Source organism: Mesoplodon bidens (assembly GCF_964165515.1).
Source record: "Mesoplodon bidens genome assembly, chromosome: 6".
Taxonomy (NCBI): Eukaryota; Metazoa; Chordata; class Mammalia; order Artiodactyla; family Ziphiidae; genus Mesoplodon; species Mesoplodon bidens.
The window spans coordinates 63,338,479-63,366,046 of NC_138162.1; the positions used below are offsets into that span (position 1 = coordinate 63,338,479).

At 37.8% G+C, this 27,568-nt stretch overlaps 1 protein-coding gene and 1 pseudogene across 2 annotated transcripts in view; one reads left to right on the plus strand and one right to left on the minus strand.

The window, feature by feature from the left end:
• Nucleotides 1–27,568, minus strand: part of CCDC171 (coiled-coil domain containing 171) — a gene marked incomplete at its 3' end in the record, with an annotated part of 346,216 nt that overhangs the window by 215,242 nt on the left and 103,406 nt on the right. The window contains exons 12-13 of the mRNA XM_081236213.1: nucleotides 14,583–14,685; nucleotides 991–1,097 (exon numbers count right to left, since the gene is read on the minus strand). Coding sequence (XP_081092339.1) covers nucleotides 991–1,097; nucleotides 14,583–14,685 — 210 coding nt within the window. The remainder of the gene's footprint in view (nucleotides 1–990; nucleotides 1,098–14,582; nucleotides 14,686–27,568) is intronic.
• LOC308619189 (RNA-binding protein 7-like) lies at nucleotides 15,385–16,129 on the plus strand (annotated as a pseudogene). Its single transcript has one exon. The product of its transcript is annotated as an RNA-binding protein 7-like (transcript).

A 27,568-nucleotide genomic window follows, 5' to 3' on the forward strand; every position in this document is an offset into this window, starting at 1 on the left:
ACAGGCTGTCTTGTCTCACTGAGAGTTAGCAATGTTTGCTCTTTATAGAAATTTAATTATTTCAGTGGTCACTTTCTTTTATACCTTTTGAACAATTACAATTACTGAGGGCATTAAGAAGACTCACTTTTCCTTCTTTATTCACCTTAGCAAACTAAAGTAAAATATGCCTCTTCTTATGGGAAATATAAGGGTTTCAAGGCCTTTGTATTACATAAAAGAAACAGATAAACAGAGGGATAAACACTAAATTCCATGCTATGTGGCTTGTCTTTGGTTGGAACAATTGTTTGTTGCTTTGCTAACTAATTGTGTTTAATGCAGTTACTTCATATTCTCTAATTTAACAAGATGTAACTAAATAAACTCTTCAATCTTTAAAGCACAAATTCATAAAACATTTTAATACCCAAGAAAATTACCAACCCACAAGTTAAACAATACAAAAGAGAAGATAAATAAAAGCATGAGCTTTTTCAATCAGGAAACTAAAAACCTCCAAGCTACATCAAACAGATATTTGTTTTTAAAACCTTCTAACACTTTACTCCCTTTAGAGAATGCACACTAATTTCTCTCTTTTTTTATTGACTTCTACAATTTGTAGAACTCCTAAGCCAAAATACTGGCAAACCCTAAATTTCCAGTACCTATTCCAAATTTCATAAAAACACATTAACATTTAAATATAACATATATTAACTAAATGAGTTTCATAGCTCTTCTGTTAAATTAAAATAGATAAATTATGAAGACCAAGAAGTGACAGTCTTTATAACTTTGAAAATAGTAGTGTGACAGAAGAGAGAGTGAGACTCGACTTTAGGCCACACTTAAAGAAAGAACAGTGACAGACAACTTGTTATTTTTTGTATCTGTAAAGCTGTCAGATCAACATTCCCAATACTTTTGACCTTTGTAACAAGCAAGTAATATGTACTGCTGCAGGCCGAAGGCTATGTGTGTGGAGCCAAACAGTGCAAGTGTTACCTCATTAGATGCATCTTCCAGCTTGTTCTGGTAATCTGTCAAGGTACGCCTCAAACTCTCAAGGACAACAGAGAAGCTGGGAGGTTTATCTTTGTCCCTGTGGATGCCTAGAGAAAAATACAGGATGAAAATATACCGTTAAAGTCACAAAGGGACAACAGCTAAGCAAACAGTAACAGAGATATTACAATTAGATATAACTGAAAAGACATCATGATATACCGAGTAGAATCTTATTCTCCTAAGTATACTGCTATATAGCCTAGTATTAATAGCTTTTCTAAACAAGTGATCAAATTAAGCTCATAATATATCAAGTCCAAATTTATGGCTACTTTGTACCTTACTATGCCCACCTTGTAGTTAGTAGTAAAGCTCTTTTTTTTTTCCTGTTTCCAAGGTAACTGAAGTATCTGTACACACCTGTTATCCAACAATTAAATAAACAGTCTATACTAAACTCTGTTTGGGGGAGTTACATACATTTACTTTGGTCCTTGTGTTTCTGATCAGTCAGGCCTATTTTTTCCTTAAACAATTTCTGAACCCAAGAGCACATAATTTTCTGTTATGCTTGGAAATAATGTTCTTCAATCCTTAAAATTCTCAAGTTACAATTTGAAATAAATAATAAAAATACTATTATCTACATAGGCCACATCATGTTTCAGTTAAAACCCTTAAAACTGATACTCATTGTAAAAATATGAGTATTTCCATATTATGCCCTCAAACCATTTTAATTTAGGTAGGCCATAAGTTAGTTGAGCTAATCAAGATCACATGGTCAAATGTTTATTTTTTAAATTTTTAAAAAAGATTTATTATTTATTTATTTATTTATTTTATTCATTTTTGGCTGCATCAGGTCTTAGTTGCAGCATGCAGGATATTTGTTAAGGAACACAGGCTCTTCATTGTGGTGCATGGGCTTCTCTCTAGTTGTGGCGTGGGGGTTTTCTCTTCGCTAGTTGTAGCGCACAGGCTCCAGGGCACGTGGACTCTGCAGTTTGCAGCACTCAGGCTCTAGGTGAGGCGTGCAAGCTCAGTAGTTGTGCACATGGGCTTAGTTGCCCCTCAGCATGTGGGATCTTAGTTCCCTGACCAGGGATCGAACCCCCGTCCCCTGCACTGTAAAGCAGATTCTTTACCACTGGACCACCAGGGAAGTCCCTCAAATGTAGTTTAAAATAGTAATCCAAAATAATCAAAAGTTTCGTTTCAAAAACCACTTTGAACTGATTGCTTATTGTACTACTCATTAACTGTTAAAAATTAAATAGCAAATTTTAAAATATACTTACTAAAATTACTTTTATTTTCTTATATTTTCTCCCTATCATATTTTACAATCTAAATATTAATATCGATAAGAAGCATTCACAATACCTTTTTTATTATTCATTGATTCATTCATTCAACTAATTTAATGCATTTAATGCATTCCTACTATGTATTAATCCTAGGCATTAGGCACATGGAGGTAGATAAGAATGGTGTAGTCTCTGTTCTCATAGAATTTACAGTCTAAAAAGAGGAGGTAAGATTGTAAACAAATAATTACATAAGATCATTCATCCATTCTTCAAGTATTCAGCTGCTGGAACTTTGGGGAGAGGAGGGACAAAGGCAGTAATACAGGAAAGAAAGAATGAATAAAGGGGAAAAAAATGTTTGGTTAATAACAAAACAACTTTATTCATATCAGAGTATTAGTGATAATTATTATTTTAATTTTGGACAAAATGTTATTAATAAACGTATTACATTCACCAAAGTATAATTTAAACACTATCTTAAGTATGGGTACACCTTAGATTTTCTTAAACAGAAGAATAATAATAAACTTAAAAACCAAAAGTAGGGCTTCCCTGGTGGCGCAGTGGTTGAGAGTCCGCCTGCTGATGCAGGGCACGTGGGTTCCTGCCCCGGTCAGGGAAGATCCCACATGCCGCGGAGCGGCTGGGCCCGTGAGCCATGGCCGCTGAGCCTGCGCTCCACAACGTGAGAGGCCACAACAGTGAGAGGCCCGCGTACCGCAAAAAAAAAAAAAAAAAAGCCAAAAGTAATATGGAAACAACGTATATCCCAGCTTGCGGGGGGAGCAGGAAAGACAGTGCTCTCAGCCGTGAAAATGAAGGAGACAGTACTCTTTGTAATGACTGCGAGTTGGAGAGACAACTCATTAAAATTTTTATTAAAGGTCTTACCAAATATATTTTTTAAAAATTGCTCTCTTGCACAAGATAAAAAAAAGTGTAATGTATAATTCTTTTCTTCTGCTACTACACAAGTAGGTCATGAATAAATCATTTGAGGACACCCAGGAAATCTTAGCTTATACAATAAGGGAGAAAACTTGCTCTTAGAAATCCAGAAGAATAAAATCATCATAATATGGGTGTTGAGAAATAAGGAGACAAAACGCCTTCTCCTTACTGACTCATGCACATCTTATATTCTACATAAAAAAGTTTCTTTGCCTGAAAATGCTTTTACAATAAAATTCAGCTGAAGTACAAAGTATGCCTTATGTCCCACCCACGTTCATTATAAAAAGAAATACTTACTGGTCCCTTAACATGAAGAAAATATTTACAAATAAAAAAGAAAGGGTCGCTCAGGACCCAGGAGCTTACTGACTAAAATTTTATTTAACCTAATAATATCCTAATCACTGTACTATTGCCCGCAAAACAATAAACTATTAAAGCTATCCTATCAGTGGATGGTCTAAAACCTCACAGTAAAGATTAAAAAAATAAAATTTTAACAGTAGTCATAAATAGCTTTTCAAAGGTTAAAGTCCAAATGAAGAACAGAATGTGTCAGGATGTGTCATCTACACTTCAATTACGCCAACTCAAAAATCTTCTGAGTTTCTCTGTCCCTGTCCCTATACATGTGTGTCTCTATACATGGGTGCCAGCCTATACTTTCACATCACTGCTGCCTGTCTCAGTCTCTTTCTCCCTTTTAAGTACATTTCAACAAGATATACCTTGGCAAATCTTTTCTTTGAATTAGTAGCCCATAGGAGGCAGTGAGGAAGAAGAACAGGTCCCAAACCTTCTATTTAAATGTTCCCTTTTGGACAATCTGAAAAACTAAATATTTTTAAATGACTCAAATAAACCACTGTTTTTCAAGATGGTGTTATCACCTCAGTAACCCCACAGTTCCACAGGAGAAACAGTAGGTTGTAATGAATGAGGTGAGTCTATTTCCTCCACCCTGTCAACCATTGTCTTATCTACTTCAGTATCCTGCAAGACCTCAATTATTAAGAAATAATGGACAGAGACTATAAAACAAAAGACTGAGCTTTTTTTTTAAAAAAAAGATATCTGTTGTAGAACATGAGTAATCACGTTCATCCTCAGAACAAATAGGGAAAAAAGAAAAGAAAACCCTGTTGTTTAATGCTGATTTTTAATCATGTAATAAAACACAGAAAATGACATTCAAATGGGTTTTTCACCTGAGAAAATCTAAATATTTAATACATTGATGACTAAGAAAATTCTTTTTTCATTCTAAAAGCACTGAATACAAACATTTTGTTGGCAGTTATACTTTTCAAACTCAGACTACATTCCATATATTAACTTGTTTTATTCACTGAGATCATAAACAAACATCTTCATTATCTTGCAAACACTGGTACCCATTCTAGAGTTTTTAAGGAAAATGACTCATAACTTCTCTAACATATGGACAGTATTTATCATGTAAATCCTGCTCACCCACCTACTCTGTCCCCAGGAAGAGTCCAAAAAACCTTTCCTTTACCAAGGTTTGAGAAATGTATTGGTTGGGGGGAGCCTCAGCATCGTTGATGAGCTCTGTATGGCTTGGTAGTAAGCATCTAGGCCAGGTAGCTGGAAATCCATGGATAACAGTGGGAAATGGTACCACAAAAGCTGGGTTCCCTGAATTCAGTGGGGATGCTGGAATCTCAAGTGACAGGCCAAGTGGTAGCACTTAATTTTCAGAGACAAAATGTACATGGTTACCATAATGGGCAGTGGATTCAAAGCAATAAACAAAATGGTTTTACCCACAGAGACCACTGGCTTTGGCTAACTGATCATGGTGTTCCTAGGACTAAAATAGGCACTCTACTTGAATGTTACCCGATCTGTATAAGTAGAAAAGCTCTGGGTCTAATTACCAGAACTAGGAGTTAAATCAACACAAAAGACAGTCTTGGCCCTCAACCAATTCTCAGTCTTGAGCTAGTTCACAGACCCAGTGTCCCTAGAATAAAGAGGATGGATCCTCTTCAGGAATCCTGACGTACTGCCAAAAGCTTATACTGTATGTAAATCTTTCTCCTAGCCTTCCTCAAAGAAACATGCAACCATTTACCCGGGTGGCCATGTAGTGAGGAAGGGGAGTTACTCACATATACCATGGATAACTGGACACTGGATCAGAACTGACACTAATTTCTGGAGACCTAATATGCTACTGTGGTTCACTAGTTAGGTAGGAGCTTACAGAGGTCAGTTTTGGCTAAGGTCTATCTCCACTGGGCCCAGTAGGTACCTGAACCCACATAGTTATTCCCACACTTTAGAATGCATTGTTATAAATTACAAATGCAGAAACTGGCACAATGCCCATAGCAGTTACCTGACCCATGGAGTGAGGGATTTACAGAGGAAAACAAAACAGAAAAAAAGCAATTGGAAGTCACCAAAGCTTTTACCTACCAAAATAGTAAATCAAAAATAATGCCACATTCCTGGAGAGACTGAAGAGATTAGCCCCTCTGTTAAAGAGTATAAAGGGGTGGAGATTCCAACCACATCAGCATTCAACTCATCTATCCGGCTAGTGCAGCATACAGATGGGTCTTAAGGAATGATAGTGAATTACTGTAAGCATGATCACATGTGACTCCAACTGCAGCTTCAGTTAAAGATGTAGTTTCATTGTTGGAGCAAATCGATACATTTCCTGGCAACTAGAAGGAAGCTATTTCTTCTATCCTTTTAGTAAAAATCACCAAAACAGTTAGTTTCTGCTTGCAGGGCCAGCAGTCTACCTTCATGGCCCTACCTCAGAGCTATATCAACTCTAGCATAATCCAGTCTGTAGAAATTCTGATCAACTCTTCATTCTGGAAGACATCCCATATTCCACTTTATTCTCTACCAAGTTGATGATATCATTCTGACCGCTTGAGTTTACGCAGGCCAAGTTTGGCATATCCTTACAGGTGAATGATAGTGTAAACTTTTAGGATTTTGGAACAAAGGAAGCCATCCTCTAAAGATAACTATTCTCTTGAAAATCAGCTTTCAACTGGCTACTAGTCCTTAGCAGATACTGCATTCATGCCCACCAATTTAGCACATGACCTGTGTTGCCCATCATAAAATGTCTGATCCACCAGCTCATGAACTTGGGCATGCACAATATCACTCTACCATCAAGTGAAAGTGGTACATACAAAACTGGATTCAAACAAGTCCTGAAGGTACAAGTAAGTTGCATGAATAAGTAATCCAGATTCCCATGGGCCCTATTCTTGTTATATTGCTTCTTCCCTCTTAACCTACACCCTGGACCCATGGAAAAGTTCCCTATAACCAGTTGACTAATGGGGTGGAGGGGGCGGGATGGGCTTGTTATATAGATGTTTCTGTATGATGTGCTGATACTACCCAAAAGTTGACAGCTGTGGCATGACAGCCCCACTCAAGGGTGGCCTTGAAGGACAGTGGTGAAGCAAAAATCCTCCCAGTATGCAGGAATGGACCCAACTATCATTTTGTCTGGAATGAAAGAGGACCAAAGGTACAAATATACACTAATTTGGAGGTAGTAGCTAACAGTTTGGCTAATGGTCAGGGACTCGAAAAGAACATTATTGGAAAACTGGTAACAAGATGGTCTGGGCAAGAGTGTGTGGACAGACCTCTCCAGATGGTCACTGTGCCCAGATCAACTTAAGTAGAGGAGGATCTTAACAATCAGGAGGACAAGATGAAGCATTCTGTGGATGTCAGCTAGCATATTTTCCCAGCCACCTTTGTCCTTGCTCATCTTTGTTGCCCCTACAACACAGGAGTCATGGCAGCAAGCACAGAGGTAATGCATGGGTTCAGCAACAGGGACTTCCATTCGCCAAGGCTGATAGGATTACAACTCCAGTTAAGTGCCAAATCCACCAACAGCAAAGACAAACACTGAATCCATGATACGACACCACTCTCTAGTGGCACAGCCAGTCACCTTGTGGCAAGTTGATTATACTAAGTCATTTCCATCATGGGATAATCAATGCTCATTCTTACTAAGGTAGACACTCTAGAAAGACATTTTCCTTCCCTGACCATAATATTTCTGCTGAAATTGTCATCCATGAATTTACAAAATGTCTTATTCACCATTATGTATTCCATGTAGCGTTGCTTCTGACCAAGGAACTCATTTCATAGCAAATGAAATATGGAAATTGGCTCATTTTCATAGAATTCACTGGTCTTACTATGTCTCCCAACACTCTGAAGTAGCTGGCATACAGAATAGTGTAATGGCCTTTTGAAGATTCATAGCACTGGCTGGATGGCAACATTTTTTTTTTTTTTGCGGTACGCGGGCCTCTCACTGTTGTGGCCTCTCCCGTTGCGGAGCACAGGCTCCGGACGCGCAGGCTCAGCGGCCATGGCTCACGGGCCCAGCCGCTCCGCGGCATGTGGGATCTTCCCGGACCAGGGCACGAACCCGTGTCCCCTGCATCGGCAGGCGGACTCTCAACCACTGTGCCACCAGGGAAGCCCTGGATGGCAACATTTTGTGGGACAAGGATAATATCCTCCAAAGATACAGTTTGTGCTCTGAGTCAGCAATCAGTATATGGTATGTTTCTCCCATAGCCAGGAATCACAGGTCCAGGAATCAAATGTTGGAAATGGGAGTGGCTCATATTACACCTAATGATCTACCAGTGAAATGTCTGCTTCCCATCCCAGGAATTGTGGGCTCTATTGGTCTAAGTCTTAATTCCCAAGGAAGAAATGCTTCCACCATGGGACACAGCAATGGTTCCATTAAAAATGGAAGCTGAGACTGTCACCTGGTCATTTCTGAGCTCTTCATGCCAGGAAACCAAAGAGCAAAGAAGGTTCTTCTATACAAAGACAATTGGTCTTGCTTACCAAGGGTAAGTGGGTGGTAAGAAAGAGTGTATCTAGAATGCAGGACATCCCACAGGACTCCCACCTGAGTACACTCAAGTTCTGTGATAAAAGTTGATAGACAAACAATCCCATTTCTGGGTGTATATCCAAAAGAACTGAAAGCAGGGTCTAGAAGAGATATTTGTATATCCATGTTGACAGAAGCACTATTCACTATAGCCAAGAGGTGGAAGCAACCCAAAAGTCCATCAGCAGATGAATGAATAAACAAAATGTGATAAATACATACAATGGAGTATTATTTGCCTTAAAAAGGAAGGAATTCCTGTCATATGCCATGTCATGGATTAACCTTGAGGACATTATACTAAGTAAAATAAGCCAATCACAAAAAGATAATATATGATTCCATTATATGAGGTACCTAAAGTAGTCAAATTCATAGTAACAGAAAGTAGAATGGTGGTTGTGAGGAGTTTGCAGGAGGGAGAAAAAGGGGTGGTTAATTTTATGTGTAAACTTGACTGGGTTAGGGGCCCAGATATTCAGTTAAACATTATTTCTGGGTATGTCTATGAGGCTATTTTTGGATGAGGCTGACATCTGAATCAGTGACTGAGTAAAGCAGACTGCCCTCCCCAACGTGGGTGGGCCTCATCTAACCCACTGAAGGCCCAAATAGAACAAAAGGCTAAGTAAGAAAGGATTCTTTCTCTCTGCCTGACTATCTTCATTTGGGACATCAGTCTTCCCCTGCCTTTGGACTCAGCCTCAGACTGGAACTTACACCAGGGTCTCCTGTTTCTCAGGCCTTCAGAGTCAGACTGCCTCTCCTGGGACTCCTGATTTCTCAGCCACCTTAATTGTGTGATTAGTTAATGATCTCATTAGAAATGCTGAGCCCTCTTAGTGCAGTCACTTCTTTGGATTTCACAAACCAAAGCTATGGGCATGATGAATTGGGACACGTTTGGTTTGTAAACCTCAGTGAATTGGGAGGTGAGGGAAGCAAGAGAGAAGAAACTGGCAAGTGACACCAAAGGAGACCTGTGTGCTGCAGACATCCTCAACTTCTCAGTAAACCATGAACCTCTAATTAAAAGGTACCAGCCACAGGGTTCACAAGGACAATTAAAATTCTCAAGATACTAGATCTAGGCAATAATCCTTTACTAAGGATAGAAAGGAGGAGAGAGGAGAGGAAAAGTACCATTTGTTGTCCTGATTTTCCTAAGAACAGTCCCTGAAACTGCCCAATTCCTGAGTGATATGCACATACCTAAAGCCATCAAATGCTGTTGCTATTATTTCCTAGGGTCCTTCAGCCTCTCCAGTAGAAAGAAAAAGAATACATCTGGAGTATTACAAATGATTTCCTCAAGGAAGGAAAGGTTGAAGAAGGTTGGAGGGGCTCTGTCTCAGTCAACACAAAAGTCAAGCACCCTAAGGAGGATCCAAGACTGAGTCAGAAGAAAAACTTTCTTTCATGAACCTAATGAAGGAAAAGTCACATTCTATATGTTTGCTAACATCCTCAGGCAGAGGTAAAACTATAGTAGAAGAAACACTTGAGGAAGAAAGACTACATGGGTTCAAAGTGGGAAAGGATTTCTCCCCATACACACTCTAAGAATTTCTATCAAAAGAAATATGAGCAGCTGTAGTGTGTCAATTTTAGTGGAAAGTAGAATGCAGAAATAGGAAATAAATGTCCCTAGTTGAGTAAATTGAGGCTGCCTTGTCTAATAATAGTAGGCAATCAAGGTGACATTTCTATAACCCATGAAAGACTGTACATCTTTTCCAATGAAGACGGAAAGTCAATCTTCCTGGTGACTCCTTATGGATTACTACCCAAAGGGCTGCTAAAATTTTGAAAGAGATTCCATGACTACCTTTATAACCTCAAAAACTATAATTTAAAATAGAATTTCAACCTATCAATTCATTCATGCTTTTTTATTCATTCATATTCAATAAATATTCGAGTGCCTCCTTTGTGCCAAGTACTATTCTACCTGCTTAAAATCCTCTAGTAAATAAAAAAGACAAAGATCCTTGCCCTCATGGAGCTTGGATATTGTGATGGTTAATTTTATGTGCCAACTTGACTGGGCTAAAGATATGCCCAGATATCTAGTAAAACATTATTTCTGGGTGTGTCTGTGAGAGTGTTTCTGGAACAGATTAGCATTTGAATCAGTAGACTAAGTAAAGAAGATCTGCCCTCACCAATGTGGGAGGGCAATATCCAATCCATTGGCCCCCCTTATTCACTCCCTACTCCTATCCCCTCCTCCTCCCACCCCAATAGAACAAAAAGGCAGAAGGGAAAATACTCTTTTTTTTAAGCTGGGATTTTCAATTTCTCCAGCCCTCAGACATCCTGCTCCTGGTTCTTGAGCCTTTAGATTCTAGAAGTTATGCCAGTGGCCCCCAGTTTCTTAGGCTTTTGGACTCAGACTGAATTATATCACTGGCTTTCCTGGTTCTTCAGCTTGCAGAGGACAGATCATGAGATTTCTTAGCCTCCATAACCATGTGCAACAACTCCTATAATGTATCTCCTCTTGTTGTATCTATATATATCTTATTGGTTCTGTTTCTCTGGAGAACCCTGACAACGCAGATCTAATAATAAATGCACCACATAGCCTGTTAGAAATGTTGGACACCAATAAGTGCCATGGGATAAAACGTAGAGCAGGAAAGGGAGAGAGGTAGGGAGGTAAGCAGCATGGGACTGGGTAGTGGGTAAGCTTCACAGAGAAGGTGAGATTTGAGCATAGATTCAAGGAAGATAAGAAAGAGAGCTATGCTGATATATCTAGGTGAAGAACTTTTCAGGTAAAAGCAATGGCCAACACAAAGGCCCCCAAGGCAGGACCTTGCTTGGTATGGTCAAGAAACAGCCAGAGGACAGAGTGGCCCAAACAGGGAGACGGATGGGGAGAGTAGTAGGAGGTGAGGACAAAGAAGTGATAAAAATAGGGGTAGACCAAGGGCCTCCCTGGTGGCGCAGTGGTTGAGAGTCCGCCTGCCGATGCAGGGGACACAGGTTCGTGCCCCGGTCTGGGAGGATCCCATATGCCGCGGAGCGGCTGGGCCCGTGAGCCATGACCGCTGAGCCTGCGCGTCCGGAGCCTGTGCTCCGCAACGGGAGAGGCCACAACAGTGAGAGGCCCGCATACCACAAAAAGAAAAAAAAAAAAAAAAATAGGGGTAGACCATGTAGGGTCTTGCAAGCCATTGCCCGCACTTCAGTTTCTACTCTTAGCAAAGTGCAGAGCCCAGCGAGCTTTACAGCAAAGGAATGACATGCTCTAATTTAGGTTTTCAAATGCTCATTCTGAAGGCTTTAGAGAAAGAGACCGAAGGGGAACGAGAGGGAAGAGGTGTTGGAGGCACTAGGAAACAAGGTGTAAACTGTCACATTGATTTCTGGTGTAAAGATCAAGTTAAATCCTCTAAGTAAATAACTTCCTGAATGTCTTAGACTAACTGAAACTTCGCCTTATCTGCTACATGAAGATAAACTGATGAGTTACTCTTGCTTCAGAAAGATTTCTTCATGTAGAAGACCACGAAATCTGACGAAGACAGGAAATAGAGCACCTGGCAACTGCTGTCAACTCTGGACTAAAATTCATTCAGAAAATTAGCTTTCATTCCTACCATCTTAAAGAGCAAGTCAAAAAAAAAAAGAAAGGAAAATTTGTAACCATCCCTCTAAATTTCTACCATGGATTATTTTTCCTGAAATGGAAGGGGGGTGGTGGCGTGGTAGGTAGAGTATATATTGAACTGAAAGGTATGAAGAGGTAATAAAAGGGGGTAAGGTACTATGGCCTACTTGCCATAACTACAAAACAGAGGATCTCTCTGGAAAACCCTTTCCAAGATAACAGAATTAATTTTGTAACAAATTCTAAAGCTGTGCTACCATCACATAGTAAGAATATTTCTATTTGAAATAGATGTTTTTCTTAAAGACATATATACTATGAGATATATACATGTTTATATAAACAATCACACACACACACACACACACACCCTTGAATTATCCTAAGATAAGTTTTTTAATTATTTCATTTCAGAGGAACAAATTATTTGGTCATCTTTGTGTAGTTGAAGCCAGGTCTGATGCAGTAAGGCAATCTCAATTGTTCAGGCGCTTCCATAAAATGTTGAGCAATAAGGTTTATTAACTACATTCCTCTTTGTTAAGTAACAAAAACCCAACCTGAGGTGGTATGAGCAGAAAGGGAGTCCATTATAGTTATACAGGGCTATTTCATGGAAGCCAAGAGCAAAAATAAAATCAAGTCTGAAGCAGGTATATGAATGAGTCAGGGTATCAGCAGGAAGAAATGGCATACTCAGAAGAGTTCACTGGAAGAAAATTTAATGAAGATATTTACAGAAATGTGAACAGGTTAAGAGAACCAAAAAGATATGATGAGGCACGAAGAGCCAGCAAGACTGGAAAACCAGTACCATGGCTTAGGGGGGGTCAACTGGAAGGAACGTTGTTACCATAGTCCAACACAAGCCACAGCTGCAGAAGAGGACCCAACTTGACAGAAGCTGTAACTGCCAAAAATGAAACCACTGCCAGGAATGCACTGGAACAGAGGGAGCAGGGGAAATAAACACCCTGACTTTCTTTGCTTTCCTTTCTTCCTCCACCCTCTTAATCTCCTGCTGGTGCACCCACTGTCCAAATCCAACCCCAAAGCCAGAGGGCAAAGGAGCCCAGATCATGCAGTCCACAGAGGTCAGCCTCTACAAGGCAAAACAGAGACCATAGGAGAATGATTCTAGGGCAAGTAAAAAGTGAATAACCAGCACAATATGGAAACAAAGACCACTATAACAGTACAAAAATCACTAATTCAGCACACAGTCCCTTTCCCAGGAACACTTTCTCTGTAATATATAGGATATGCATATATACATGGGAAACTAGGACATTCAAAAAGAATTGTTACTAGGACTTCCCTGGCAGTCCAATGGTTAAGACTCTGCACTTGCACTGCAGACAATTCTTTTTCTATAGGTTTAGTAATAACTTATGAGTTGCTTTATTATCAACTAATTTTAAACCTCAAAGGAGACATGACCTCATTATTCTTAGCTTTTCTAATTCAACTCTGAATACTGAAGCATTAAGATATGCTATGATAATAATTTAACAACTTTTAAAGATCCTAAAACCATTAAACAATGATACATCTCAATAATAAAACAGTACCACTGCAAAAGAAAATTTTATACTCCAAAGCTTTATTTAGCAAATACAATTAAAAAGTGGATATCTATAGTTTTATGTCACTTGTATACACCTTGAGTTTTCCACAGTAACGAACCATGAAACACTAATGCTTTTAGAAAAAGTTTAAATAAAAACAAAGTTAAAAATAGATAATAGCAAATCACACTAAATTTCTAATGGTTCACCAACAGAAATCTGCAGATCCATAATGTGAAAATAGGCCTTGTTCATATCTTTCTGCTTTTTTTGAAGACAACAAACTTTCCTGAACTTAAGTGTTTCCTAAAGAACTCATTTGCCAAATATCTGTTTGATTCCTTTAGAAAAACAGAGTCTTCAAGCTATTTTAATGTGTAAGGAATTTAATTTTATATGCTTTTTTGAAAAATATAACTGAGTTAGAAAGCAACTAAATAATTTGAAGCTGACAGTATGGCAAAAGAAAACAGGTAGAAAAGTGAAAGTATTTAAGTCAAAGCTACTATAGCACACATAATGGCATACACACAAAAAAATTAAGGAAGTAGAAATCATGGAATGGACGGAACTCATTAGCCAACTAATGCTTTTCCTAGTTCCCAAAATATGCCTAACCAATATACAATCTTTATAGTTCTTTATCATATTAAGTGGGCTAATACTAAAACCGAAACATTTTACCTAAGCACTTTTATCTGGAGAGTATGTATACGGTAGTAGGAAATCAAGGAGAAAACCAGCTCAGAAAGCAATAGTGTAGAATATGCACTGTGTTACAGCCTGTGTCCTACATAACCTTTTGAATGCATGACCTTTAAGTTGCTGAAGGTTGCCTCAGAATTTGGCTCAGTTTGATGGAAACATCTGTTCCCCTTGCAGGTATACTGTAAGGACTTTTTTCTCAGTTGGATTCAGAACACAGCAAGTGAGCCCTTGTCTGTCCAATCATACAGACACCAACACTTGTAAATCAAGTTCTGGGAGGACAACAGCAGGTCCACAGTCCGTCACCCTTTCTTAGCCAGCTAGGCCAACTGACTGCTGTGAGAACTGCTCTTATCATGTCATCAAATCAAAACATGTTGAGATGAGGGACTATAAGAGGCATCTGCAGAATTCCCAAAATGCAGTGACTTTGGAACATTGACAGATGCATCTGTCATTTCATACCTTCAACTAACCTGATGTCCACTGGCCAGACACAGAAAAGCTGTCCAAGATTGATTCCAACTCTTTCACGTTATTTTCACATGTCTCTACCAGAAAAGCCTGGTGCTTCTTAGCCTTTTAATTAAGAAAAAAATTACACATAATAAGGTCACGCATTATAAGAGTTGCAGATTTTTTATGTGAACACATATAGCACAATTAAGTGTAAACGAGCTAATAATTACTCCATTCAAATCTATTATTAATAAACTTCTTTCTGTCGTAATCATACCTTTTACTTGGCTTAATGCAACACTGTGTAAGGTCTCAATAACAATTTACTGAGGTCTTAGTGCCTGGCACTATTCTCAGTATTTTAACATAGTAATTCGTTTTATCCTCACAACAAATCTATGAGGGAAGGGCTATCATTATCCCAATTCTACAGATAAGGAAACAGAGACACAGAGAAATTAAGGAAAACTTTAAAAGATCACACTTGCAGTCATGTAGCAAATTGCCAGATGGTGTTCAAAAGTGAATGCAGTATGACCAGTTATAAGGAACTGCAGCAGTTTACTCAAGAGGTGATGGCAGCTTAGATTAGGGTCTTAGCAGAGCAAAAGGGGTGTGGGGTGTATGCACTGAAGGATGTTGTTGGGGGGGGGTGTATACTTAGAAGGTGCAATGGCCAACCTTGGTAACACTGCACTGGGTTAGATGACATTGACTGGATTGGAGTGGATTGGACTGGATTGGATTAGATGAGATTGGAGAAGTGCTCAGATAAAATGAGGAGTCAAGACTGACCCCACTTTTTCGGGAGGCGGCGATGCTGAGATGGGGGCGGTGGCAGCCGAAGCGGATCGTACTCTCTTTGTGGGCAACCTTGAAACGAAAGTGACAGAGGAGCTGCTTTTCAAGCTTTTCCACCAGGCTGGGCCAGTAATAAAAGTGAAAATTCCAAAAGATAAGGATGGTAAACCAAAGCAGTTTGCATTTGTGAATTTCAAACGTGAAGTATCTGTTCCTTATGCCATAAATCTGCTTAATGGAATCAAACTTTTTGGAAGGCCCACCCATCAAAATTCAGTTTAGATCAGGAAGTAGCCATGCCTCACAGGAGGTCCGTTTGTCATATCCCCAGCATCATGTTGGAAGTTCAAGCCCTACTTCCACATCTCCTAGCAGGTATGAAAGGACAGTGGATAACATGACTCCATCAGCACCGATAATTCAAAGATCTTTTTCTTCTTCAGAAAATTTTCAGAGACAAGCAGTGATGAACAGTGTTTTGAGACAGATGTCATATGGAGGGAAATTTGGTTCTCCACATCTGGATCAACCAGGATTTTCCCCATCAGTTCAGTCACATAATCATACTTTTAACCAGTCTTCAACCTCCCAGTGCCGCCAAGATACACCATTATCATGGCAAAAAGTCAGACAGAATTCTCATCCCTACATAGTGGATAGACATTATAGCCGTGAACAGCTTTACACTGATCACGGGTCCGACCATCATTACAGAGGACACAGAGATGATTTCTTCTGTGAAGAGAGAAATCACAATGGCTAGAGCCATGACTATGATAACAGAGGAGACAGTGGTAGAGATGGAAAATGGCGCTCCTCTAGACGCTAACAAGTGTTAAAAGGATGTTTTCATAGGGTCTTTTTTTGTTAAGTTGTTTCTGGGAATGTTTTCTTAAAAAAACTCTATAGAGCAGCTTCACAAGTTGCCACATTTCTTTATAAAAATTTTTAAACCTAACTGCAGTCTAATACAGAAATGAGAAGAATTGTGGTTCTAGTTTTATTACATTAATAACCTTTCACCTCAGGGTTTTAAGAAGAGGAAAGGGTTTTATGCAAAAGAAAGTGCCACAATTCCTAATCATTTTAGACAATTGAGGAATGAATGTATTATATCGATAAGTTGTATTATGAAGCAAATATTTTAATTATCTGTTATCTTTTTGTATTGCAAGAAGTTTCTTGTTAGGGAATCAGATTTTTGGGGTATATAATGGCAATCTACAGATTCAATAACCTTTAAGGCCACAGCAGTGAGAGGCCCACGTACCACAAAAAAAAAAAAAAAGATCAAGATGAGAAAAAAAAATTAATTACATGGGACTGAGTGAACTTATGAGGATGACTATAATTTTTGTGACTTTCTGTTTGAATTAAAAAAAAAATCCCACAAGGACTCAGAGGCAAAAAATATACAAATCAATTTTCACTGCAAAATAAAGGACCTGTTACAGTGGAGGACTACTGGACTGAATGTCAATATTATGACATAGTATGAATGTGTTTCGTGTTTGGTAATTGCAATCACTGTTGCTTTTGTTGTGGCCATCCATTTACAATGCTTGGTGTCAGTTTATTTATACTCTTGTAAAAATAAAATACAGTGTGTGTGTGTGGAAAAAAAACAACAACAAAAAAGAAAAATTTATACAGAAAATCTGATGGAATCCACAAGAAGTTATAAGAATCATAAGTGAGTTTAGCAATGTTGTAGAATATAACATCAAAATTGAAATTCTATTTCTATATAGTAGAAGTGAATAATAAGAAACTTAATTTTTTAAATACCACTTATAATATTATAAGTAAATATGATATAGTTAGGAATAAATCTGACAAAAAAGGTGCAAGACCTGTATACTACAAACTTCAAAACATTGCTGAAATCTTAAAGGGCTTAAATAAATGGAGAGATATACCATTTCAACGGTCAAATGACTCAATATTGTTAAGATATCAATTCTTCCCAATATGATCTATAGATACAATACACTAAGGATACAAGAAAAAAAAAAAGAATCTGCCTGCCAATGCAGGGGACACAGGTTCGAGCCCTGGTCCGGGAAGATACCACATGCCACAGAGCAACTAAGCCCGTGCGCCACAACTACTGAGCCTGTGCTCTACAGCCCGCAAGCCACAACTACTGAAGCCCGTGTACCTAGAGCCCGTGCTCCACAACAAGAGAAGCCACCACAATGAGAAGCCTGCACACCACAACGAAGAGTAGCCCCCGCTCACCGCAACTAGAGAAAGCCTGCACGCAACAACGAAGACCCAACGCAGTCAAAAATAAATAAGTTAAAAAAAAAAAAAAAAGACTGATCCCAACCAAGGTTTTGGACTAGAAGAGTTGGGCGTATTTCAGTACTTCAGTGAGAAAGACGGAAGTAGAAAAGGTCTTATTTTGGCTATTTCTGTTTGTTTATTTACTTGTTTGCTTGTTTTTGGCAGGGAGTGTAAATCATAAATTCTGTTTTGATCATATTCCATTAAAATACCTTTATGAGACTCCCAGTACCAGTAGAATACCTGGCAAATAACAGACCCTAAATATATTTGAATTAACAAAGAACAAATAAAGTAGAAAAATACAGGAGGCAGCTGGACATAATGGCATAAAGCTCAGAAGAGAAGTCAGATATAGGCTTGGGATTCATCTAGGGATATGTGAGCTTGCCTTGAGAGTGTTTGATGGGAAGAGAAAAGAGCCTTGGATAAAGACTAAGGAACTCCAGAATTTAATACTTAGAAAAGAAAAAGTCAGCAAAGAAGACCGGAAAAGGAGGAAGAAAAACAGAAGAGGATAATGTCATGAAAACCAAGATTACAAAAACATTTCAATGTCACCTGTCCAATGTCCAATGTCACAGAATATTCAAGCAAAATGGAGACTAACAAGTGTTCACCGGACATGGAAGTCACTGGTGACCATGATGAAATCTGTTATAACCCAGACTAGAACAGGTCAAAGCAGGAGTAAGCCTGTACTTTTTTGTCTTAATTTAGTGAGAGATAAGTAAATGGAAACGGGAAGTTTAGACAACACTTTTTTGGTAAGAAGAGAAGGGGAGATAAAGGGCAGTAGTTGGAAAGAAGAGTAGGGATGGAGAAGAGTTTTGGTTTTTTTAATGAGTGAGAAACTTAAGCATGTTTAAAAGCTGACAAGGTAGAGGCATGCTTATAGAAACAGAAGAAATGGATATAGATATTACAGGACAAAATTCATCTGTAAAATATGCAAAACTAATAATTCTGTCTCTAGACATCAGTTCAATTATCACTTTTTTGGAAAAGCTATCTTTTACTCCCTGAGTATATCAATTCCCTCTATTAGAATCTTCTCAGCACTTATTAGAGTTGTAATTCCACATTTATTTGAGTAGGTCTTTTGTTAATGTCTATCTCATTGAATTCAAGGTCAATAAAAATATGGTCTTTTATTTTTTGTCCTCATCAATGTATCCCCAGCACCTAGACAATACTGAGTAGATAAAGTAAGAGTTAAATATCATATTAAACATGCTACCAACATGCCATCAACAGAAGATTGTTAAATCAATTAGGATTCATCTACAATGACTTTAAATAGAAGGAGGAAGCTCTTCTTCATATCCTAATATGGAAAGATCTCTAAGCTATATCTTGGAGTTAAAAACAAAAGAGGAGGTGGAAAAGGTATGTTCTACTATAAAATAAACGATCCAATGTCCAACTGAAAGCCCTCTGAGTTGGGAAGTAAAACCAAACAAACAAAAACAAAACAAAACCAGACTTTAAATTTTCTGCATTTGCATATCATTAGTAACATGCTTTTTAATGTCATCATATTAAACAAGTTAATATCAGGGGGAAAAAAGAGAACAGTATATTTAATATGCTACCATTTTACTATTTGTGTAAAATTCATGTGTGTGTGTATGTGTGCATATCTGTAAATGTAGAGAGAATCGCTACATAGAATCACAAGAAAGTAGTAACTAGGGTTGTCTCTGGGAAGAGAATCTTGGTGGCCAAAGGTTGGGAAGAAAGAAATTTTACTTTTCACTGTATAACCTTTTATCTTTGAAATCGTTTATTATGTGTACCTATTACATTCAAAATTCAATTAGATTTTTGAAAAACTGCAAATAAAACAAGCCAACAAACAAACAAAAAACACTTTCCCATGGCAAATAAGCATACACATTGTTAATGTGTTAGGAAACACTATGAGGACCAATTGAGCAAAGAGGCCCAAATGAAGATTTCTGGATATTATCAAAGTACAGACTCACAGACCGACGTAAGATTCATATCCATAGAAAAAGAAACACCAAACTTTAGTTATTAAAAAATTAAATAAGTAAAAGAGTCAAAATGGAATATATTATTACCAATGGGCACCAAAGTTTATCTGAAAAAACACAGTATTTATAAAGTACCAATTATATATATGTGATAATACACTGTAAAGTTATTTTTAATCATTACTTTTTTTTTTTTTTTTGCGGTACGCGGGCCTCTCACTGTTGTGGCCTCTCCCGTTGCGGAGCACAGGCTCCAGACGCACAGGCCCAGCGGCCATGGCTCACGGGCCCAGCCGCTCCGCGGCACGTGGGATCTTCCCGGACCGGGGCACGAACCCGTGTCCCCTGCATCGGCAGGTGGACTCTCAACCTCCGTGCCACCAGGGAAGCCCAATCATTACTTTTAATTATTAAACATTTAAGTATTCTATTAAATTCTTTGAGTTTATCTACATTATCCTTGCAGTAAAAAATCAAGCAATTGAGAAAAAGAGAAGGTAACTCAATCCTCATAGGTACATTTTATTCAGAGTTTGCTTTATAATTATAGAAATCTTAATATATAATTTTATATATAATAAAACTATATTTTATATAATAAAAATTTTATTTATATAAATATATATTATATACAATTTTAAATTCAAATAGGATCATAGTATATAACTTATTTTTTCATTCATAGTATGTCTCTTAACACCTTTCCATATCACATTTTTTCAGTTGCATAGCACTCCATTGTTTAGATGAATTAATTTATCCATTGTAAATGAATTTAACCAGTCCCCTACTGCTAAGATTTATAGGTTATTTGCATTTTTTCTACTAGTGACAATACTACAATATACATCCTTACATATGTACTTCTATATCTTTGCATGCACATTCAAGTATATCTACTCAATAAACTCCTAGAAATAAATTTGATGGGTAAAGGGTATGTACAGTTATTTTTAGACAAGGGTTATCAAATTGCTCTCTAAAGAGTCCAACTTGTGTAAACTACAATGAACAGCAGAAGTGCCTATTTCCCCATACCTTTCCAATGGTAAGCATTATCAACTTATTTTACTGTGCATTTCTTTAATTTTAAATAAGATTAAGCATTTTTTCATATGTTTATGAGCCACCTGTATTTCTCTTTCTGTGAACTGCCTTCTCATGTGCCCATTTCTATATTACATTGTCCACATTTTCCATAGTGATTTATTACAGTCCTTTGCAAATTATGGAAACAATCACTTTGTCATACATGTTGCAAATCATTATTGCTAACTTGTCATTTGCCTTCTGACTACATTCTTAGAAACAAAAATTTTTTAGGTAATCAAATTTATCGATAATTTGCTTTGGGACTTCTAGATTTTGTGTCGTACTTTCCTTGCTCCAAGATTATAAAACACCTAAATTCCCTTTTTCTTCTGGTGCTTTTTTTTTTATTGGAATAAAATTGCTTTACAATGTTGTGTTAGTTTCTGCTGTACAATGAAGTAAATCAGCTATATGTATACCTATATCCCCTCCCTCTTTATCTTCCTCTTTTATGACTCTGATCAATCTAGAATTTGTTTGATGTAAGCAATATGGCAGGGACTTAATTATATTGTTTCCTCTTATGTATAGCCAGTTACTTAAAAACTATGAGATAATCTATCTTTATACATTGATTTGGCATACTGTATGACATTGTGATTTATAATAAGGAATATATATTTGATCTTCACCCATGGTTCCTGGCACATAGCTCCTAAAACCCTTGTAATTTCCTGTATAAGAGCCATAAAGGCATCTTTTGTTATACTATTTAGTTTTGCTCCCAGTTCCCGAAATAGCTTCAGAGTGATAAAGGTGAAATGGTTGTCAAAATTCCTTTCAACCACATCTGAGTTTTATGTTAATGAGTTGATTTTTGGAAAGACCCTAGATAACCTAAGGATGGGGGCTGGTTGCCAGGGGAACCAACCATGTGATTAGAAGGTTGGAACTTTCAGTTCCACACCCCCCACCCCCACCAACCTCCTGGGAGGAGAGAGAAGCTAGAGGTTGAATCAATCACCAATGGCTGGCTTCACTGGTGGCGCAGTGGTTAAGAATCCACCTGCCAAGGCAGGGGACATGGGTTCGATCCCTGGTCCAGGAAGATCCCACATGCCACGGAGCAACTAAGCCCGCGAGCCACAACTACTGAGCCTGCATGCCACAACTACTGAAGCCCACATGCCTAGAGCCCATGCTCTGCAACAAGAGAAACCATAGCAACGAGAAGCCCGTGCACCAACACAAAGAGTAGCCCCTGCTCACCGCAGCTAGAGAAAGCCCGCGCACAGCAACGAAGACCCAATGCAGCCAAAAATAAATAAATAAATAAATAAACAAGTACGTAAAATCACCAATGACCAGTGATCTAATCAATCATGCCTACATAATGAAGCCTCCATGAAAATGCAGAAGAATGGGGTTCCAGGAGCTTCTGGGTTGGGAAACACCTGGAGATGCCAGTAGGATGGCATATCCAGAGAGCATGGAAGCTCAGAGACTCTTCCCACATACCTTGCCCTATGCCGTTCCCGAGTTATACTTTTATAAAAACAAACCTGCAATCTAGTAAATAAACTGTTTTCCTATGTTCTGTGAGCCACTTTAGCAAATTAATGGAACCTGAGAAGGAAGTTGTGGAAACCTCCGCTTTATAGCTGGGTGGTCAGAAACACTTGCAACTGGCCTCTGTGTGTGTGTGTGTGTGTGTGTGTGTAGGGAAGGGGGGAGGGGGGAGCAGTCTTATGGAACTGAATTCTTAACTTGTGGGATCTGACACTATCTCCAGGTACATAATGTCAGAATTGAGTTCAGTAGTACGACACGTAGCTGGTGTGGCAGAATTGCTTGGTGTGGGGAAATCTACACACACTTGGTGACTGCCAGTGTTCTGTGTGAGCAACGTTGCATGTAGAGAGAGGAGATACATGAGTATGTTGTTCCTCAGAGCTGAAGTTTTTTCCTGAATGCATGCAACTTTATGACACATTAAATTCCCATACATATTCATAGCTATTTTTGAACTCTCTGTTTCATTGATTTCTCTATTTTGTCAGTATCAATTCTTAATTATGGTAACTTTATTTTTTATTTTTACTGAGATATAATTGATGTAACATACAATTCACCCAATTAAACTGTACAATTTAATGTTTTTAGTATATTCACAGAATTGTGCCATCATAACCACAGTCTAAATTTAGAACACTGTTGTCCCCACTAAAATATATGCCATATGCATTGACTGCCACTCTCCACTCTCCCATTTCCATACCCAGCCCAAGCAACCACCATTCTTACTTCTGTTTCTATAGATTTGCTTCTTCTGGACACTTCATATAAATGCAATCATAAAATACAGCCTTTTATGACTGACTTCTTTCACAAAGAATAATATTTTCAAGGTTCAGCTGTGTTATAGTATGTATAAGTATTTTGTTTATTTTTATTGCTAAATAATATTACATCATAGGGATAAGTCACACTTTATTTATCCATTCATCAGTTGAAAAACATTTGGGTTGTTTCCACTTTTTGGTTATTATGAATAATGCTGCTACGAACATCCATGTACAGGTTTTTATGTGGATGTATGTTTTCACTTCTCCTGGGTATATACCTAGGAGTGAAACTACTGAGTCTTATGGGCACTCTAGGTTTAACTTTTTAAAAACCTGCCAACTGTTTTTCCAAAGGGGCTTCCATTTTTTACCTTCCCCCCAGCAAAGTGTGAGGATTCCAACTTCTCCACATGTTCACCAAAACTTGCTACTGTCCATTTTTAAATTATAATCATGTTAATCAGTGTGAAGAGGCATCTCATTGTGGTTTTGATTTGCATAATCTTGATGAATGATTTTGAAAATCTTTTAACATGCTTATTGGCCATTCGTATATATTCTTTGAAGAAATGTCCACTTAAACTTTTAGCATATTTTTAATTGTTATTTCTCTAATATTAAGGTGTGAGAGGCATTTATACATTCTGAATACAAGTTCTTTATCAGTCACTTGATTTGCAAAAATTTTCTAGCACTTTGTGATTGTTTTCACTTTCTTTACAGTATCCTTTGAAGTACAGAAGTTTTTAATTTTGGTGAATTATTGTATCTATTTGTAGATACATTGTATCTATTTGTATCTATTTTTGTATCATTGTAACTATTTTTTTGTCACTTGTGCTTTTGCTGTGGCTCCTAAAGAATCAGTGCCTAAGAGTTTTGTAGTTTCAGCTATTCTATTTGGGCCTATGAACCATTTAACTTTTGTGTAGGGGTTCAAATTCATTCTCTAGCTTGTGGATACCCAGTTCTTTCAGCACCATTTGCTGAAAAATATTACTCTTTTAATATGATTAACTTGAATTAACTTGGCACCCTTTTCAAAAACAATTAAACATAATTGTAGGGGTTTATTTCAGTACTCTCAATTCTTTTCCATTGATCTATATGTCAACATTATGCCAATACCACAGTGTCTTGATTACTATAGCCTTGTAGTAAGCTTTAAAATTGGGAAATGTTACTCCTCCAACTTTACTCTTCTTTTGCAAGATTATTTTGGCTATTCTGTCTCCTGCATTTCCAAATGAATTTCACAATCAGCTTGTCAGTATCTCCAAAAATCCAGCTGGGATTTTGATAGAGATTGCACTGAATCTATACATCAGTTTGAGGAGTACTAATATCTTAACAAGTAATAATATTAGTTCTTATGATCCATGAACACATAATGTCTTTCCATTCACTTAGGTCTTGTTTAATTTTTTTAAGTGATGATTTCTAGTTTTCAGCATACAATTCTTGTACTTATTTTGTTACTCCTAAGTACTTTATTCCTTTTGACACTATCATAAATGAAATTGCTTCCTTTATTTCATCTTTGGATTGTTCATTGCTGGTGTATAGAAATACAATTGATTTTGGTATTGATCTTGCATTGTACCCTGCAACCCTGCTAAACTTATTTATTATTTCTAATAGTTGTGTGTGTGTGAATTCCTTATAATTTTCTAATATACAAGATTACATGATCTGCAAATAGATAGTTTACTTCTTCCTTTCCAAAATTAATGCATTTTATTTCTTTTTCTTGCCTTATTGCCCTGGCTGGAACCACCAGTACCATGTTGACTAAACATGGTGAGAGTATACATCCTTGTCTTGTTCCTGATCTTGGAAAGAAAGCAGTCTTTCACCATTAACTTTGATGTTGGCTCTAGGTTTTTCATAGATGATCTTTCCCAGGTTGAGAAAGATCCTTTCTTCTCCTAGCTTGTTGAGCATCTTTATCATGAAAAATGTTGAATCTTATCAAATTTTTTCTCTGTCTATTGAGATGATCATTTGGTTTTTGTCATTCTATTAATAAAGTCTATTAAATAGTTGATTTTCAGATGTTACACCAGTCTTACATTATGGGATAAATCCCACTTGATCATAGTGTGAAATCTTTTTTATAAATTGTTGGATTTGGTTTGCTAGCACATTGTTGAGGATTTTGGCATCTATACTCAAAAGGAAGACTGGTCTGAGTTTTCTTTTCTTGCTGTGTCTTTGGTTTGTTATCAGGGTAATAAAACTAACTTCACATAATGAGAGGGGAAGTGTTGCCTCCTCTTCTCTTTTTTGAAAGAATCTGTGAAGAATTGGCGTTAATTCTTCTTAAACATTTAGTAGAATTCACCAGTGAAGCCTTCTGGGCCTGGACTTTCCTTTAAGAAAAGTTTCTTGATTACTAAGTCAATCTCTTTATTTGTTATAGGTCTATCCAGATTTTCTATTTCTTCTTTACTAGTTTTGGTAGTTTGTGTCTTTCTAGAAATCTGTCCATTTCATCTAAATTATCTAATTTGTTGGCATATAGTTGTTCACAGTATTCTCTTATAATTCTTTTATTCCTGTATAGTCAATAGTTGTGTCCCCTCTTTCATTCATGATTTTAATAATTTGAGTCTCCTCTCTTTTTCCCTTGGTCAGTCTAACTAAATGTTAATCAATTTAGTTATCTTTCCAAAGAATCAACTTTTGGTTTCATTGATTTCCTCTATTATTCCATATTATTATTTCTTTTGTTTCTGTTTTAGTCTTTATTGTTTCTTTCTTCCACTTGTTTTGGGTTTAGTTTGCTCTTCTTTTTCTAGTTTCTTAAGGTGAAACGTTAGGTTATTAATTTGAGGATTTTTTTTTAATACAAGTGACTCCAGCTATAAATTTTCCTCTTAAGCACTGTGTTAGCAGCATCCTATAAGATTTGATATGTTGTTTCAGTTTTCACTCATCTTATGTCAAATAAGGTCAGTCCCCTTAAATAGAGCTGCAGAGCTCTTTCCCCTTACAGCCAGCCAGCCTATCCCCCTGGGCAGAACTCCTGTGCCGCTGCATTGGAGCTGGGAGTGAGGACCCACTTTTCCAAAACAACAATCCTGCTCTCTAAGGGACCAAGTGCAACCCGTGGTCTTCTGGGGCAAGGGCAGTTGGCCCCAATATTCTTGGCCTGCCATGCCTGGGGTAGAACTACTATATTCCAAGTGAAAGCTGGGTAGAGGAAGAGAGATCTGGTCCTCTCAGCCCCGCCTGCCTGGAATAGAGTTGCTATAACACAGGGGTCTGAGAGATGAGAAATTCCAGCAGTGTACCTCTCCTACAATGAAAGCATAGCCCCAGCCTTGGAGCTAGAGAGAGAGGAAGGGATCATCCTCTTGGCTGCAACAGCCCAGGGTAGAGGTTCTATAACAAGGAGCAGGGGGTAGAAAAGGGGTTATGGAACCAGCCATTACTCAAATCCCACACTCTTGCTGTTCTTACTGAAGTTTACTAGATTTTCTTATTTTCAATAGCTTGAGATACAACTTGCATAATTCATCCATTTAAAGTACACAATTCAATGGTTTTTAGTACATTCATAGAGTTGCTCAACCATCACCACAATCAATTTTAGAACAATTTCATCACATCAAAAAGAGATCCCATTCCCATTAGCAGTCACGCCCCATTTTCTCCCAATCCCTTCAGCCCTAGGCAACCCTAATCTACTTTCGATCTCTACAGATAGCCTACTCTAGACATTTCATATAAATTGAATTATAGATTATATGTCTGGCTTTTGTGTCTGGTTTCCTTCACCTAGCTTAATGTTTTCGAGTTTTATCCATTTTGAACCACTGATCAGTATTTTATTTCTTTTTATCCCTGAATAATATTCCAGGTTATGTTTTTACCAACTTTTGTTCATCGATTCATCAGCTGATAGACATTTGGGTTGTTTCAATTGCTTTGCTGTTATCAAAAATGCTGCTATGGGGCTTCCCTGGTGGCGCAGTGGTTGAGAGTCCGCCTGCCGATGCAGGGGACATGGGTTCATGCCCCGGACTGGGAAGATCCCACATGCCACGGAGCGGCTGGGCCGTGGCCGCTGGGCCTGCACATCCGGAGCCTGTGCTCCGCAACAGGAGAGGACACAACAGTGAGAGGCCCGCGTACCACAAAACAAAACAAAACAAAAAAATGCTGCTATGAATATGTAGATGTATATTTTCATTTCTATTGGGTATATACCTAGGAGTACAATTACTAAGTCATATGGTAACTCCAATTTTAACTTCCAAACTATTTTGAGGAACTTCCAAACTATTTTCCAAAGTGGAGGCATCATTTTACATTCCCTGCATAAGTGTATGAGGATTCCAATTCTTTCACATCCTTGCCAATAACTGCTATTACATGTCCTTTTTATTACAGTCATCCTAGTGTATGTGATACAATATGTCATCATGGTTTTGATTTGCATTTTCCTGATGACTAGTGATACTGAGCAGCTTTTTATGTGTTTACTGGCCATTTATATATTTTCTGTGGAGAAGTCTCTTTTCAGATCTT